Source organism: Sylvia atricapilla, chromosome 2, assembly GCF_009819655.1.
Source record: "Sylvia atricapilla isolate bSylAtr1 chromosome 2, bSylAtr1.pri, whole genome shotgun sequence".
In the NCBI taxonomy this organism is placed as follows: Eukaryota; Metazoa; Chordata; class Aves; order Passeriformes; family Sylviidae; genus Sylvia; species Sylvia atricapilla.
Window position 1 is genome coordinate 47613352 of NC_089141.1, and position 18800 is coordinate 47632151.

At 39.6% G+C, this 18800-nt stretch overlaps 1 protein-coding gene across 1 annotated transcript in view; it reads left to right on the forward strand.

Moving 5' to 3' along the window:
- Positions 1-18800, forward strand: part of KL (klotho) — a 46033-nt gene extending 27233 nt beyond the window's left edge. Inside the window, exons 2-5 of the mRNA XM_066313165.1 lie at positions 5088-5598; positions 10179-10447; positions 12909-14025; positions 17750-18800. Of these exons, the coding sequence (XP_066169262.1) occupies positions 5088-5598; positions 10179-10447; positions 12909-14025; positions 17750-18087 (2235 nt within the window). The 3' untranslated portion in view covers positions 18088-18800. The remainder of the gene's footprint in view (positions 1-5087; positions 5599-10178; positions 10448-12908; positions 14026-17749) is intronic.

Genomic DNA, 18800 nt, shown 5'->3' on the forward strand with positions numbered 1-18800 from the left:
AGTGACAAAATTTGTTCTCACTATCCAATCTAAACCTCCCCTGGTGGAACTTGAGGCCGCTTCCTGTTGTCCTGCCACTTTTTACATGGGAAAGGAAACCGATCCCCGCCTGGCTACACCCTCGTTGGTGTAATTCATCATTGTAATGAATGATACAGTTCTCCCCGTGCCTCAGTTTCTCCAGGCTAAACAGCTCCCTCAGTTGCTCCTCAAAAGACTCCAGACCCTCTGCTAGCTCCCTTGCCCTTCTGTGGACCTGCTGCAGCACCTCAGTGTCCTTCTTGTAGTGAGGGGATCAGAACTGTAACACTGGATTTGAGGTGTCACCTCACCAGTGCTGAGTACAGTAACACTTTACAATTCAGTTTCATTAATATGCAAAAAGACAGTTAAAACAAGATAATTCTTCTGAGTGTGGAGAGCAAGGTATTAGTGCAATTTATTTATGAAATGACTGGTATTATTAGTGGTTCAAAAGACACAGAACTTAGAATTGAGAAAACTTGTTCTGGAAGAATGAACACAAATTATGGAATTGTGATGTTCCAAATTAAAATTCTTGATTTGGTCTTGTGAAAGCTGTGCATCTACATGATAGATGTAAATACTGAGAACTTGCAAAATGATCCATATCAATGCCAGTCTCAGGAAGATCTTAAAGATCATGGAATTTAGAGGAGTAGTCAGGCAAACAAATGTCTTTGTATTACTACATTGTCTTCACATAGAGGTTGTGAATTCTTGGACTATATAGATCTGTCCTGCCATAGAGTGGGCAATCTCTGACAGAGTAGGATTTGTCAGATTATGGAGTTCATGTGCCTGTGCTGAATTACTTCTGCTATCAATGCAGGCCTTTGATAGGACTTAGCCCATGCTATGATATTGCAGGTGTTTTTTTTTTTTTTTTTTTTTTTTTTTTTTCTACCTTGGAAATGTTTTTGACCCTTCCCAGGCTATTCAGGTCTCCTGCATGGAAATGGCAAGTGTGACCTGAGTCTATATTATTCTGGAGTGGCAACTAGTTGCCTATGTTAAGGCAGCTGGTGGAGCCAGAGGTCTCCACTGGCTGTAGTGGAAGCTTGGGCTCACATGTGGACAGTGAAATATAAAGTGTCTTCAGCCCAAAAGGAGTCCTGTGCTAGAAAAAGGATTAATTTGCCTGAAGATAGTTATAGGTGCAAATTATCATTTGATGTGTTCTGTAGTATCTCAGGTCTCTCTGTGGAGCTAAGAGATGTGATTTAAGGTTTACTGGGAGACTCACAGGGTTCTGAAACAGGCTGAAATTTGGGCTGGAAGTCCAGTTTGCTCTGAAATCTGTAAAACTGTATTAACCACCTAATTTTAGGCAAATTAATTCTGTTACAAATTTCCATATAGGCTCTCTGCTTTGTCACTGGCTTCCTCCAGCTTTAGTTCTATGCAGTTTTGACTGCTTCATTAATCTACTTCCACAGAGCCTGGGGGCTTTAATGCACTGTTTTCTACATTTAGCATTTTTGTAATGGAAATACAGTTCCTTTTCATGCACGCTCCAGAGGGCAGACATTTAAGTGGTCTTCTTCTTGCCACCTTTCGTCCGCCTATAGAATATGTCATGTCTAAACTGACTAACAAGTTTTGTCTGTCATCAGTGAAGAGAGGTGGACTTGCAGAGTGACTCACACTTCATAACTTAGACAACAGTCTTATTTTCTGTAGAGGCAGAGCAGGTGACTTAGAAAGTAAAGTTGAGTGAGATGATCCCACATTGCTACACTTCATCTTTTTTTGTTGCAGTGAGAGAGTAAACAGCACCTCATTATGCATATAAAGGGATAATCTGTAGAATTCTCTTTCTCCTTTCTTCATGGTAGATCCAAAGCTACTGAAATGCTGGAAGATCTCTCCACTGATAGAAAACAGGGAGGGCTGAGAGTTCTGGGGGCCACAGTCCTCAAGGTGTTATGTGGGTGGGCAGCATAATTGCAAATGAAGATGACAGAGATGAAATTATGTGTTTGAGAGTGTACATGGTGGTATTTTAACATTTGAGATAGTAAACTGGAGATAAGTCATGTCCAACAGAGGAAAAATATATGCCCCCCTTATAAGAGAAAATTTGGGTGTGCAAATTTGAGTTGGAAGTGATGACAAATTCATTCCCACTGGCATTTTAAAAATAATATTTTAAATGTTGGGTGTTGGTCCTGATGTGTAATGTCTTTTGTTCTTTCCTGAGTTTAACACAGCTTTGGTGTGAAGTAAAATAAAATTTGTACTTAGGTCACCTCTCATTTTTGGCATGAGATTTTGAAGTCGTTAGTATAGTTTCTCATGAGCATCAAAACCCATTGTATTAATATGGACAGATGGTCAGGCTGCATCATGTTTATTGGCGCAACTGATGTATTATAAATGAGAGCATCTACACTAAAGTCTGCAACTGAGAACTTGATTCAGCCATGCGCATAGGTGTGGAGTGTGATTCACTGCCTCTGAGTTTGTTGTCTTTGGGTTTTGGTGACTGCTCTGAAAAGGTGAGTCTAGTCTCCTGTAGGGCCTGTGTCAGAGCTATGCAGATGTTTTATTTACCCCACAATGAGTCAAAGACAGCAAGTTTCTGTTTCTGGTTTCAGTGGACTGCTGAATTGAACATCGATTATTGGTCTTGCCTTTGGTTGTCCTTTATTTCCAATGTTTTTTCTCCCAGCAGTGATGATTAAAATTCTGTTAGAGCAGTAAAATGGTAGAATTTGCCATTTTCCTGGGTAATTAACAATGTTGATGTCAAAAATTATATTCCTAGTATTGCTGGCAGCTGGAAGTGATTGTAATTCGAAGCTTGAATGGTAAGGGTGTATGAAAATAAAACTCTAAAAAGCAGCTATCAATGAATTAATAACATTTGCCAATATGACCAGCTGCATGGAATGGAATTATAAGTCTTTCTATATAATTTATATTTCAGAGAGGGCTAAAAATGCATGTGACATTTTGATGTATGTTCATTTGGTCAGTGACTCTGTATGGTGAGAGTGGAGGTTCATGTCATCGCAGCACATATGAAAAAATACTGAGTGATGAGTCTCAAAATGCAAATGTAAACTGTTAGTAGAATTATTAGGTAGGATTTATTCTATTGAGGAGAGATCAGAATTACAGAATCACAGAATCACAGGCTGGCTCAGGCAATAAAGGACCACAGTAGTTTGTCTGGTCCAGCCTCCCCACTCAAGCAGGGTCGTGCTGGATCACATTGCACAGAATTGCATCCCAACGATTCTTGAATATCTCCAGTGAGAGAAACTCCACAACCCCCTTGGGCAGCCTATTTCAGTGCTTGGTGATCTGTACTGTAAAAAAGTTCTTCCTTATATTCAGGTGGAACTTCCTGTGCATCGGTTTCTGCTTGTTCCCTCTTGTCTTTTAGCTCAGCACTGCTGAGCAAAGTCTGGATCCATCCTCTTGGCACTCTCCTTAAATACTTACAGACACTGATGAGGTTCCCTCTCAGTCAGCTCATAGCTGAACAGGCCCAGTTCCCTCAGCCTTTCCTTGTAAGAGAGATGCTCCAGTCTTCCTTGCTCTTCTCCACTGGACCGGCTCCAGGAGCTGCACATCTCTCTTGTCGTGCAGAGCCCAGAACTGGACACTGCACTCCAGGTGTGTCCTCACCAGGGCACAGTAGAGGAGCAGGATCACCTCCCCTGATGTGCTGGCAATGCTCTTCCATCCAAATCCACCCCAGGACACCGATGGCTTTCTTGGCTCAGGGACAGCATGTTGTCCACTAGGACCTTCTCTGCAGAGCTGCTTTCCACCAGGTTTCCCCCAGCCTGTCCTGGGACATAAAGTTATTTGGTGCAGGACCCTGCATTTGCCTTCCTGGAATTTCAGCAGTTCTCTGCATATCTCTCCAGCCTCTTGAGGTCCTTCTAGAGGGTTGCACAGAACTGTGTTGTATTGGTCACTCTCCTACCTTTGTGTTGTCAAAACTCATATTTTTACCTTTTTATCAATGACCTAGAAAAAAGCCATGACAATTTCTACTAATGTATAGATTACAAAAGATGGGGTATTGATTCACAGAACAGCCAAATTTCTTTCATAAGGCAGGTTCAAAGAAAAGATATGTTTTTGATGGTGAAGGGCTCTGGAGATATGGTAGTTTAGCTGTGCATATGCACACAGTGTAATTCTGTGGCCACATAAGCAGAAATAGTTTGGTAAATTGTCTCTGGTTTTACTGCTGGAAAGACTGCGACTGGCATATTATGTCCAATTCTGCTTCTGCAGTTAAAGAGGGATGATGACAAATTGGAAGAGAATCAGAGGAGAGCAATGAGACTGGTTAAAGAGCTTGAAGGTAATGCCTGAAGATAATGCAAGGCTTCAGGAACTTAATCTATTTAGCTTTCAGAGGGAACATCAAGAGACTGAATGTAAGATCTCAGAAAAGAAATTTGGTACAAAAATATGTTCTCACAATAAAAGCTGAAGTACAAGACAAGTGCTTACATTCTGATGCTAGGTGTAAACAGTAAATTTTAATAGATTAAAATGAATTATTGGAATAATTTTTTGGGATCCGTGGCAATTTTTTTTTTTTTTAACCAGGCTTTCTGAAGTTCAGATAGGTAGTTTTATATTCCTATACTGTGTGTTCTGATTCAAAGAGTATTACGTTCAAAGGTGTTTCTTTGTTTTATATTGTTTCAGAGTTTGGGGAAGTTCTTAAGATTCTTCTTTATATATCCATGAATCTGCAGATAAAGTGATATTCCTATAATGAAAACCTTTTTTGAAAGACTTTTGGTTAAATGCATTTTTATTTTTGTAAATACTGGCAGTGTGTCTGAACTCAGTAATACAAGTTAGTAAAGACAGAAGTGTGTTCAGTGCCTGTAATAGTTATCTCATGGAATACTGAGATGCTCTTTCTGCAACCAACTAGCAATTTCTAGTTGATACATGGTATTAATATGGTATTAAGGGGTAATTTAGGTATTGTAAACTATTGATGAATGAATAAGACTGAGCACCAGTTGTGTCACTTCAAATGGATTTTTGGGTCCATTAATTACAGTCTTTCTATTCAACAGGCCCATGCTAAGGTCTGGCATCTGTACAATGACCATTTCCGTGCAGCTCAAAGAGGAAAAGTGTCCATTGCCCTTAGCTCCCACTGGATAAAACCCCAGCATATGACTGAGAAGAACATAAAAGAATGCCAAAAATCCCTTGATTTCGTGCTTGGCTGGTTTGCTAAGCCCATATTTATTGATGGTGACTATCCAGAGAGCATGAGGAACAACCTCTCATCTCTGTTGCCTGAATTCAGTGAGGCTGAGAAGAAGTATATCAAGGGAACAGCAGACTTTTTTGCTCTATCTTTTGGAGCTACCCTGAGTTTCCAGCTTTTGGACTCCCACATGAAATTCCAGCAGTTGGAATCAATAAGCTTGAGGCAGCTCCTTTACTGGATAAACAGTGAATATAACCAACCCCAAATATTCATTGTGGAGAACAGCTGGTTTGTTTCTGGTACCACCAAGAAAGATGATGCCAAATATATTTACTATCTCAAGAAATTCATTATGGAAACTTTAAAAGGTAGGACTTACTTTGTATTAATATATGCTTGAAAAAATCATAATGCAATATAACCTACAGAGACGTGTTAAAGCACCGGGCTGAAAACTGATTTTAGCCTTTAGCATTCATCTTGGCACTTGTGAAATGAGACTTCCCTTTCATCCCTTTCCTGGGTTTGTTCTTTCCTTGAAGAAGTCTCATATTTGCTGAGCTTGATGCTGCTGTCCTTGAAGTCAGTAGGAAAATTTTTACTGTCTTTGGTAGGAGGAAGTGCAAGACATGTAAACTATATTCTCAGTGGCTGTAGGAGAATTTAGTGTGTTATATACTAATAGCTGCTTTCCTTTTCTGAATGCATATGTACAAAACGTAAGAATATGTATATGGGAAGGTAAATACTATGCAATAGGAATTCCCATGAAAAACCCATAAGGCTGAAATAGTACATTTTAAAATGAAATATTGGAATCTTTTCATTCTGCATCATACCCTTGCATAAATTTTACATTTGCACAGCTGTGGGCATCAATCACAGTAATTTGAATTTCGCAGTTAAAGGAGAAATAATGGTTGAGGATATATAATCAAAATAATATAAATTGTTAAGCTATTATTTTTTCCAAATGGTAAGAAAAATACACCACCTTAAATGAGACTTATTTTCTGTTTCCCTGTTTCCTTCTGAGAAAACATTTTTTCAATCCTAGTAGTTGCCAATAAGTTTTTGGGGTTCCCATTTCTATTTTCATTGTTTTTTAATTTCTAAATTTACAATTTATTAAGTAATTTACTTGTCTGCAGTTTACTGTTCTTGGTTTAAAGAGTATTATTGTATCTGTTAGTTCAGATGAGATAGACATTGTGTTACTTTGCCATTTTCATATGGTGAATGAGCAAAAATTGCCTTCATTTTATTCTCAGCAGTAATGAAGATGCAGAGGACTCCCAAATTGGTTTTGTCTGCTATTCCAGAAACCTAATTATTGCAAATAAATTAAAAGGTGAATAAATACCTGAGCCAGTGGATCCAAAATAAAAGGATGGAAGCAAAAGGGTAACTAACTGTTGCAATTACGGTATTCACTAGTTTGCATAAAGTCAGATGAAGAGTTCATCTTCATGAAGGGATCATAGTCCAGTTACCCATTTCTGCTTAGATTTTAAATTGCTGGAAATACATACATCTATCTTTTAATCACAGCTGGCTGGAAGCAATCTCAATTTGCAAAGGGTCTTTCCTTTTATTGTATCACTCAATAAAAAATAATAACAGCAACAACAGTATGACAGACTTTTCATAAGATACTGGCACTTGCCTAAACCTTTTCTAGAAATAAAAAAGAAAGCAGAGACAGATTGGGTCTGCAGAAGGGACTTCGGTATCATTAAAATCAAAGTATTGCACCAGAATCTTCTGTTGTTAGAATCTGCAAAATCCAATCTAAATACCATAGTTCTCTATGCAATACCTTGGGGAATTGAGTTCGGAAAGATCCAAAAAAGGCGTCATGCTGGCTGTGAGGACAGTTATTGGACAGCATTAAAACCCAAACACAAAGACACAAGCTTTTTCTCTGAGATGTAGATATGCCTATCCAGTGCAATAAAGCACTGTAATATGAAGATTTTTAAGGTATTTACCATGAAATTCACTCCAGTGGTGAAGGGACAGTAAAATGACACTGGAGATGTAGCACTGAGAAGCAAGGGCGATTAATTTAGACATGGAGCTGCATAACTGGGATTTTGCTACTTGCTACATCTTGCCAGTATCTGTGCCTGGTTGTGTATATGCATTGGTTCAGACAGAACTGCTTATTTCTGCATCAACTTTAACAAGTAAGTGCAGCCCAGTTGGAGCAAGCCTGTAAAGTAAAAACGAATTGGTGTTGAGGGCCAGGTGTCCACACTATATGTATTCCTGAAGCCCGTTTCTGGATTAATTTCACCCCAAAGATACCCAAGCCATGCATTCTGAGTCCACTATGTGATGTGAACTGAAGCATGATGAGGGAGATTTGCTCAAAAGTGTACTCCTGATTTGAAGTGCTGATGCAGGTGTCCATTCTGATATTGCATGCTGTAGACAAGCTCTGTACATTTTTTTAAATCTAATTTTTAATTTTCCTTTGGGAAAGGATATTTATTGGGGATTTGCTATTTTTTTCCAGGCACCATTTAGGGTTGATTAGAGTAAATAGTGCTGTAATGTAAAGTTAAGTACTAATTAGAGCTGTTAATTGGTTGAAGATGTCTTCTCCCATGTGTGGGTATCTCACCAGTTACTCTAGGGTCATATTCACTTCTCTCCTCTTTCTCTGGTGCAACAAACAAATTGACTGTGCCTTGTAAAGCAGAGCTTGTTGCCTGGGAGGGCGTCCAAGCTCCTCTGGGTCATGTTGGCTAGTGGAGGTCGGGTCATTCTCTGGGAAGTTACCAGGTCTGAATTCAGAGTCTTAAGCAGAAAAGGAACAGCCAGGCCCATGACCAAGCTATTCTCAGGTATGTCCAGAGGCGAAATATAGATCTTGGGCACCTTCCAGATGGAAACATGGGCTGAGGACTTCACACACTTCCCCTTCAGGCACTGGGTTTGGAGAGCAGCTGAGCAGAGGGTTTTAAAGATCTGTATTTGATACTTAAGGGTCTCCCATGTTTCCTTGCACGACTTCTATGCTCTTGAGCAAAGCAGGGTGTAAGCTGAACTGCTATTTAATTTTTAACCCAGTTCTGGCAGAGTTCTGGTTTGTACAGTATCACACTTGTAGGCATGCTCCAGGTGATTGCTCAGATCAGGAGTCACTTGCAGCGGTAGCATGGACAAGGCCACTCAGTTTCAGAAGCAAGGACAGTCCAGGTTTCAGTCAACCCAGTTTGGTCAGCAACAGACATAAAGGAAAAAAGAGAGACATACACAGAAAGAGGAAGAAAAAAGAAAAAAAGAAGAGAAAAGAGAAAAGAAAAGGAAAAGAAAAGATAAAAGAGAGATACTAGTTTTTATTGTGGTTTCCCATTAACATGTAATCTGTATGGGATACAGTGTTTGAGACTTCCAGACTTCTTGGAACTTCCAAACATTTTTCGAGTTGCTTCTTTCCTAGGTGACACTTAAAAGTTAGTACATTTTTTAAAAATGATTTGAGGAGAATTTTTACAAGGTGCTCAGGAGGTGTGGGAGTGCTATGTGATGGCTTGCAGAAGGGTGAGATGCCGTTCAAAGAAGTTCTCACTGAGACCGGTTCACACAGTGGACCTGTACTGGCTTTTACTCTGCTGTATGGCAGATGTCATCATGGGTGCATGCAGAGGTTAGAAAAATAGTGACATTTGCCAAACACAAAAGAATGGTGCCTTTAGGAGGAGAAATATTCCATTTCCTTAGACATTTTCTCATGACCTCTGACAAAGACTGGGCCAAATTTGTTGCTTATTTAACCGCATTGTTCCTTTAATTGATTCAAACAGGGTTACAATCAAGAATCCATGTGGTCCCTCATAACTGACTGTAATGAGGTAAATTAGTAAAGCCAGGAAATTAGGATTTTGTTATTCTGCTTGCCTGAAATAACGCTTTCAGTGTTACTAGGCTGGTAAATATTATGTTCAGTCAGTATCCAGTTTTGGCTGACAGAAAATGGTGAGTAATAAAGATAAATTTTGCTGGCTACAGAACCAAACACCAGTTCAAAAGAACACTTAAAAATGTGCTTAAATTGCATTGCTGAATTAGGGTGGGTCTAATTATGTAATTAGAATAAGCACACTCCTTTGTGCTTTCCTGGAGCTTAGCCTTGCCCAGGCTAAGCATTTTGCTGAATCTCAGTGTTTAATGCAGCTAAAAGTGAGTATCATTTGGAATCTTATAATAATGCTGGTAAAACTAGCAGATGCCAGTAGATCATGACATTAACCTTCAAAGCATGTGGTGATTTTAGAAGTCAAACACTTGACCTAAAACATGCATGTATTTTTAGAAACCCTTAAATATTTGAGTTGGAAAATGCTGTGCCATAAAAGATGTAAAGAGACAGAATTACCAAATAAACAGAGTCTCTGTATTATCACTTCTCCTTGGAATCTGTGGTAATAAAAATTCATGTGCACACCAAATGTGCTGTCAGGTTTTTTTCAATATGCATTTGGAGTGGAGGGGGAGGAGATGAAAAGGAGTGTAACTTCTGTTTGCATACAGGGTAGTGCTGCAGTAACAGCTACCGTGGAGTGAGCTGCAGTGTGAACAGAGCTGGGCAGAGCAGGGCAGTCACCAGCTCCGTGGCTGCAGATGGCTCAAGCTCTAGTCTGGGGCTGAGGTTTGGCACGTCTGATGAGCAGTACTGCTCAAACCACTGCTGCACAGCTTCTCTTTCTAAATGTTGCTGCTTTAAAGCCAAGCCAGGTACCTCTGCTGCCTTCCAGGATAATCTGGCAGCTCCCAAAGTGCAGCTATGTTCTTGAATAGGCTTTGAGGAAGGCCCTGACATACTTATCTGACCTGTTGCATTGTTCATACACACTAATGTTGCAAGCATTGCTGATAGGGTGTAATCTACAGAGAAAAAATGAGCCCCATGATAAGTTTGGGTTTGTTTTTTCCTCAGCTATCCGGTACGACGGAGTTAATGTGTTTGGCTACACAGTCTGGTCCCTCCTGGATGGCTTTGAGTGGCATAGGGGGTACAGCATTCGACGTGGACTGTTTTATGTTGATTTTCAAAGCCATGACAAGAAGCTGATGCCCAAATCTTCTGTCTTGTTCTATCAAAAGCTGATAGAAAAAAATGGCTTCCCACCTTTGCCTGAAAACCAGCCCATAGAAGGTATTTTTCCCTGCGGCTTTGCTTGGGGAGTTGTTGACAACTACATTCAGGTGAGTCTGATAATAAAGCCGACAGGCTGTCTGGCCAGATCAGTGCACAAGTTCACAGTGACATATTTGCTGAATAGAGTGTCTTTGCCACACTCTGTGAATTACCACAGTGCTGCAAAGAGATGGGTACAAGGCTTTTGTGCCAAACGCTGTGTCTTTCGTTCTTCACCAGACTTCTGTCTGTGTGACCGAGGAGAACCAGTCAGATTGAGACATTATAAATAACATTTAAAAAAAATGTTTGGACATGGAAAGGAGTCTGATGCTTGTCTTCCCTGAACATATGTGATCAGTTATAGGAAGTCAGTTCTTTTCAAACGGAAGTCAATTAAATCTGCTAAACTGTAAAATACATGTTTTAGAAAACTTCTTGAAAACTCCTGAAACTCCAGTGGCATGTTTATACGTCTTATGCATATACATCCTAGTACTGTTCTTAGATTTTATATAAAAGGAAGTGAACTATATTAGATTTAAATGAAATTTCTGAATTCCTTCTATTTCATTTTATGCCATACTGTGTCTGATGGGGGCCTGCAGTGCCCCTGCATAGAACCTAGCTAGTTCACAGCCCTCAGTCTTTATTTCAACTGATTTGATACTTTGGAAGAATTTTTCAAATTATAAGACTTTATAACATGGGTAAAAACTGTACCTTAATTATGATTGCTTTAACTGTTAAGCTCTGTAATTCTCAGATGCTATTTTGGGTTGCAGAGCTTCTCTAACCACAGTAAAGAGGTGTAAATTCAAAGCCAAGGCTTCATCCAAGAACAGAATTTTTAATTTATATTTTCCACAAAGGTGGAATCTTTCTTAAGGCTAGAATGTGAGGAACATGTTTGTTTTTTTCTCACTCCAAAAGTAAGATTTGGCTTTGTTCTCTTGAGAAATACTGCAGCCTCCTTACCTCATGCACTGATTTTCAAGAAAATTCTAGTCATCTTCCTAGCTCTCAGATAGATTAAGAATTGGAAAAGGAATTGCTGCTTTTGGAGTCAATAAGAGCTAAAAAATTGTGGAGTCAGTCAGCCTACAACAGCTAAAAAATCCTTCCCATCCCCAAAACCTTCAAAGCTGAATATTTTTATTTCAAAAGGCCATTCAGATATTTTGTGCTGTAAGGCTTAGGTAGTTTGATTTGTAGATGCATCACAGTGGAAAAACTGTTTTGACAGCATTCTCACAGTATTAGTGGCAATGCATGCCTTAGTAATCTACAAGGGACCATTCTCCAGAAAAGCAATTTCTCTCAGACATGCTGTTTTTTATTACTTTCTTCTATAAGCACAGTACTGACCTCTCCGGAGAAAATAGCAACTGATTTTCAGCAGCTTCTTTTATACAGTCTGCAGAGCCTCAGCTACAAGTTGAACACTGGTTGTAGGCTGACACCTGCTTTTCAAACAGAGGGCAGGACAAGGAATCTGAACTCAGGGGGAAAACACACACCAAAGATTTAAAAGAAAGAGAAAAGGACAAATAAAGACCATGGTACCACTGTCCTGTGGTTTGGATCTAGAAAGAATTACAGAGAATATGAATGAGGAAATTGCATACTGTGCAGTATTATAAGTAGTCCAATTTTTCATTTTCTAGTCTTTACTGTGCTGGTGATTTTCATTACAAAGTGAAAGTATAGTTTTGAGCAACCCTGAGAAACTTATCTTGTACAGTGTTACTGTGTGTCATACGGGCAGTTCTGACATCTGAAACCCTAAAGCCTTCTGGGAGATGCATTTTCTGTTGGAGTAACATATAGTGAGTTTGCTCAGAGGCCCAAAAAATTGATTCAGACATCAACAGCCTGCTGAAATAGCTTGGAAATTACTTCTGTATGAATTAAATAAAAATGGATGTCTTCAGCAAGAAGGAAAAATTTTGCTTGTCAACTCAATTTTTGCTAAAAACCAAGTGCAGAGCATTACTCATCTTTCATCATAGTCAGGAAAAGAACAGAACACAGAAATGATGTTTTATTCACTTTTTCTGCATTCAGGAAGTGGTCTTGAAATGGAGTGTACTGGGTAACTTAAAAAAGACAGTCTCTCTGTAGACCCTCCTTAATCTTGAAAGAAAAACATTTTAAAAATTACTGTAGTCTTCACTGAGGATCTCCTTCTCTGGAGATCTGTTGCAGGCTTAGTGCCTTATCCCTGAGCAATCCTTATTTCTTTTGGAAACTGGAACAGCTTAAAGAAGACATAAACATGATGACTATCAGCATAAGCTGGTTTGGAAAGTAGAGTGAGAATGATATGTAGATTTGGTACTTTTCTGACATCACTTGTTAGCAGAAAAGGCATTCATTTGCATGAGCCCGAGATGCCAGTATCAGAGATGCTAAATGCAATGTTTTGACTTAGGATATTCTTTTCTCTCGGCTGTGCCTGATGATCATGATGTTCCCACCTACCTAGAACAAACAACTTGAGTCTGGTGTGTTTCTTGTTCTTCCTAGGTAGACATGACACCTGCCCAGTTCCTTGACTCCAGTGTTTACTTGTGGGATGTTCACCAGACGAAGAAGCTCATTAAAGTGGATGGAGTTTACGCCTCGAAGCGCAAGCGTCACTGTGTTGACTTTGCTGCTATCAGGCTCCAGATCTCTCTTCTGCAAGAAATGCATGTCACACACTTCCATTTTTCACTGAAATGGTCTTTAATCCTTCCTTTAGGTAACCTTTCTCTAATCAACCACACACTTGTACATTACTATCAGTGTTTTGCTAGTGAGCTTCTCAGAGTTAACATAACTCCTGTTGTTGCTTTATGGCAACCCATGATTGAGAATCAAGAGCTTCCAGTTTCTCTTGCCAAATATGGAGCTTGGGAAAACACAGAAACTGTTCAGGCTTTTGTTGAGTATGCCAGATTCTGCTTTACAAGTCTTGGGGACCATGTCAAATTTTGGATCACCATGAATGAACCATCTGTGAAAAACCTGACATACACAGCAGGCCACAACCTGTTGAAAGCCCATGCAAAGGTCTGGCATCTTTATGACAAAGAATTCAGGACATCTCAGAAGGGCAAAATATCTATAGCTTTGCATGCTGACTGGGTAGAACCAGCTTGTCCCTTTTCCAGGAATGACCAAGAAGTTGCTGACAGAATTTTGGAGTTTGACATTGGTTGGCTTGCAGAGCCCATCTTTGGGAATGGAGACTACCCAGAGGTGATGAGAGCATGGCTTCACCGAATAAACAGCGTTGACCTGTATAATTTCCACTTGCCTTACTTCTCAGAAGATGAAAAGAAGTTAATACAGGGGTCATTTGATTTTTTTGCCTTGAGTCACTACACTACTACCCTGGTGGGCTCAGAGAAAGAAGATGCAGTAAAATATGACCACTACCTTGAAGTTCAAATGATCAATGACATCACATGGCTTCACTCTCCCAGCAGAGCTGCGGTAGTGCCCTGGGGACTGCGTAAATTGCTCAAGTGGGTGAAATCAAAGTATGGCGATGTCCCAATTTATGTTATGGCTAATGGGATTGACGATGACCAGAATATGGTGCACGATAAGCTCAGAGTGTATTACATACAGAATTACATCAATGAAGCTTTGAAAGGTAAGGAACCACAGATGGTTTATATGTCACAGATCCCACTATTAGTATACACTGTGTGATAGAGTATGTTTAGCTTTAAAAGACATGTCCTTCGTAGAATACTCCATAAATGAGATGTTACTACAATGTAACAGGTAAGTTTTCCCCTTGATTTATGATTGATTGGTGTTTCTAAACATCAGGAAGACTGACCTTGCTTATATTCTGCATGAAGGCAGCAGAAGTTTTTTATGGATTCAGTAAATGTAAATAGAAATTATGTGAGTAGCTCCACATGTATTTAGTCAGATTTTCATCTTTCTACACTTCTACTGTTGTTTTGCTTTGTTGCTTCTCTCCACTAATGTGCCTCAGGGCTGGGTATGGGTTCTGTTCCTCAGTTGTCTCTGTATCTTATCCAACAGTGATCTTCATAATAATTCAGCTGTCTACCTCATTATGCTATTTCCTGGACCGTTTCCTGCTATTCAGAACACATACCAGTCTTTTTCTCTGTCGCGAAGATTAACGAATTACAAGGCAAAAAGGGGGTTTTTGAGTCATCCTGCCCTATAGCACATGCTGTTTTTTCAGAAAAGCACAAACCCAAATGAGATAATTTTTAGTGATGAAGAATCTTTGGCATCTCACAGTGTGTGTATATACATACATACATACATACATACATACATACATACATACATACGTATGTATATGTATATATATATATAAATCTCACTTCTACTATTAATTGCTCTAGCTTCGGCTTTAAGCAATTTTGTTGTGCATTTCCACATGTATTTTACCTATGTAGGTATTAGCAGACACAAGAGAAGCTCTCTCTCATTTATCTCTTTGATGGATAATATAGACAAAGCTCTTCGTGTCCCTTGCTATAAAGCATGATTTCAAAGCTCTGAGTTACTGAGTTTTTCCCTGTATGCTGGTATTCCTCATGAGAGGGGCAAACCTAAACCTGGACATGCTGTTCCTGTTACAGCCACACTTAGGCAGGTATAAATAACATAACCTCTTACCCTCCTCATTTCTATATGCAAGCAGGCTCTTGGCCTTCTTGGCCATGACAGCAGATTGGTAACACAGATTCTGTGGTGATTTAGTGAAATTTTAAACTCAGTTATGGATTCCTGCCCCCCCATTCGAAGCACAGCTGCCTCTTGAAAAGTGGGTCTGCTTGTTCTTTTTCATCTTCACATTTGGTCATGTTCAAATGCCTGCTGCTTGTTTGTGCAAACCTTGCTGCACTAGCTAAGTTATGTCTCTAGTCTTTGTGATACTTGCAGACTGTGAGAAAGAGTTTTACATTTATTTCAGGTTGCTGATACATTTAAGATCATTGAATAACTTAGTTCTAAAAGCTGAGCTCCATGACCATGGTAGAAAAACATACACTGTGACACTTACTTACCTGCTATTACACTACTAGACTTCCAGTTCTATTACTTCTTAATTCTACTTGAGACCAGTTGAAATCTGTTTATTATGGGCTTCCCTTGACCTCGTAACATTCTATTTTCTTGATCCAAATGCCATATAATACCAAGTCATTTGCCTTGTGAAGCTCTAAGTATATAACATCAAACATCATTACTTTTATTGATTTATTGATCTCAGAAGAAAAAGATGTCAAGTTATTTTGACAAGATTTATTTTTCATAAAGCAAAGCTGATTGGCATTAATCATGTATTATCTTCTAAAGTTCTTATTTATCAAGCTTTATATATTCTGTTCCACTCTTCTGATAGGTAGTGAAGGATGGCTGGAAGTTCCTGTCCACTTTATTAATTATTGGCTTTAACTTCCTCCTCCCTAATTTCCACTTGTTTCTCAAATTACTGAACATCAGTATTAGGTGCCCAGGAGTTCATTCTCCAGCATTTTGTAGCACTGGATGCATGTTTTATAAATCTATAGTTAAAAACATTTTTTGGCTATATTTGGGCTTGTGGTTCCAAACCAGTTTTTTTTTTTCTATATTGCTTGTCTCCTTGGCACTTCTCTTTTCTAAGTGTCTGTGGATGTATGGGCTTTTCTGCCAGTTCCCATTAGCAAGAACACCTACACATGCCTCTCTTTTTTACAGAACTTTGCCTTTTGTACTGTTCTGATATCACGGTCTCTCGGTCACTTCTCCCTCTTCTGTCCAGCCTGTAAATAGCTCCTGTGTTTTTCACCTTAACCTATTTTCTTATCTTTTCATCTTTTTTGTGATGGATAAATATGTCTCTGCTAACTAGCCATAGTACTTTGCCTAAAGGACTAATCTCCCCCTTTAGACACCATACACTCCTCCATAGTGTCTGGTCCATCAGCTTTTCCGGTTTTTTCTCCCTCTCTGGTGTTGCACTTTTGTCCATCTTGTCGTTACATAACATTGGCATCATGACTGATTCAGGTTTCTCCAAGACTTGCATTTCTTTTTTGCAAGACCTTATGCAGTAACTGAGATGAATTAGAAATCTTGTGTCCTTACGTCACTGTCACAGAGTAGAGGGGGCTTGGCACGTGTATGCCCCAGCCTTAAAGTCCCTATTCTGCCTTCAGCCTCCAGCTGGTTTCAGGCACTGCATGTGGAAGTTTTCGTGTGTGTAATATTGCTCACCTGCATTGTTTCAGGGGAGCCAGCAGGTTTGTGCAGATAAATGATTCCAGGATACAGTATGGGACCTTTTGGACTGAGGCCATATTTTAAAGTGCTTTGTACTCTGTTTAAGTACATCTTTGCCAATTGAAAACAAAGAACAGCAGTAACCATTTATGTAACACTAATCCACCTGCAGTTCTGCAAACACAACTAATTATCCTGGGCAGCAGCTCTGTAAAAGGGCAGGTAAATATTATTTCATTTTAAACGTGAAAAGTAGAGGGGCTAAAGTCTTGCACAGGGCTTCAGAAAGAATTGTTTCCAGATGCATATGAAAGTTCAGTTCTGTTTTCATCAGCTTTAATTTGTTAAAACAGTGATTTTGGGAGATAGACTATTGCAGTTTGTGTTTACTACCTTGGATTGATTTTTCTGTTAAGCGGGACGGATGGCCTCAAGGTTAACACTGCACCTGCTGGGCCTCTTCAGTAGCTGAGTAAGCAGTATGTATTGTGAACATGTTCTCAGTGAAGACTAATACAGGTCATCTTGGATCAGAAACTTGGGTTGATAACAAGAGAGGGCTGTGATTTGCATAACCTTTCCCCTTGCATCGGTGATATCTCAGTACGTGACCTCTGCCTGGCTGATTTTTCTGGTGTCACTGTGCCTTTGCTAGTGAGAAGTGCAGCCTGACGTCCTCTGTTCCTTGACTGTCCCCATCAGGATGTGCCCTGCAAGGGAAAAGGAGCAATCGGAGAAACAGGCTGCAGAAAACTAGGGACAGGAAACCCAAAACCTGTGTTCTTTCATACATAACAAAGAGAGCCATCTTTTCATGATAGGCTCCATGCTGATCATTAAACACACTCAGGCACTCACAGCTGTGTTTACCAAGCACAAGGAAATAAATTGCAGGATACTCTCAGATCACACTGTCTGGCAGTGGCTGACAGATTCTTACTTTTTATGAGAAACACTTCACAGATGTACATGTACCTTACCTGATTTTGGAGAGAAGAAGTGCAGATGTGAGTTTAACATTCTCCTGCCCTTCCTTTACATATGCACATATGGGACTGCTCTTGAATGCAAGGTGACATTGATTCATGTCTTCAACCCTTTGTTTTCTTTTGCAGCTTACACCTTGGATGATGTTAACCTTCAAGGATATTTTGTCTACTCTTTTAATGACAAGACTGCTCCTAAGTATGGTCTCTACAGCTACGTTGCAAATCAGTACGAACCAAAGCCTTCTCTGAAACATTACAGAGAAATAATTGGCAATAATGGTTTTCCTGGTCCTGAAACTCCTGAGTTGGTGTGTCCAGAAGAGGTTGTCTCGTGTTCTGACTGCCACTTCTTCCGAACAAGAAAATCCTTATTAGCCTTTGTCTCTTTCATATTTGTTGCTTTTATTATTACTATATTCTTCATTACTTACTATTCCAAAAGGGTAGAAGGAAGGTATAAATAGAGCTTCTCCCTTGAATACATCACTCACTGTCCTTTTTCTTGCATCCCCTTGGGAAATCCAAAATAAGAATGCACAATGCTGTGATTTCTTCAGCATTAGGAAGGCATTCACATTGCCTGATACAGCAGGATATTGACATTGAGAAGCTAGTGCTTGCATATGGCTTCCAGAAATCATTTTCTCTGTTATAGTACCTTTGGTTTATAACCAGTCCTTGATTCTTGTGGTTGGAGTTGTCTCACGTCTTTCCATTGGACCTGTTGTTGAGCAGATGCTATTCCTTTCATGGATTTGCCTTGCTGAACTGGACAGGTGAAAATAGGTTTTGAAAATGTGGTGTCATGGAAGAGCCTAAATGTCAAATTCTCCAAGACGGGTGAAACAAGAGTTTACTTTTCCAAGTTACTTTTCTAGTTTAACACTGATGTTTCTTAACCAGAGCTAGAACCTAACTGGAGCAGGGATCATGACTGAGAAGAAGATGGAGGAAAATTGCAAAAAGTATTGCCAGGGGAAAGATTAACCCCTTTCCTAAAGCAGATGCAGGAGGAAGAACAGGGGGAAATGAGTGGGTACTGCTGGGAGCTCTTGGTAAATCAGTTAACTAGTACTGAGACTACATCTGGCTTCAAGGTGCTATTGGGGAACTTCAGCGTAAGAAACTGTGTCTTTCTCAGAGGGATAAGAAGCAGGGAAATATCCAGGGATTGCAG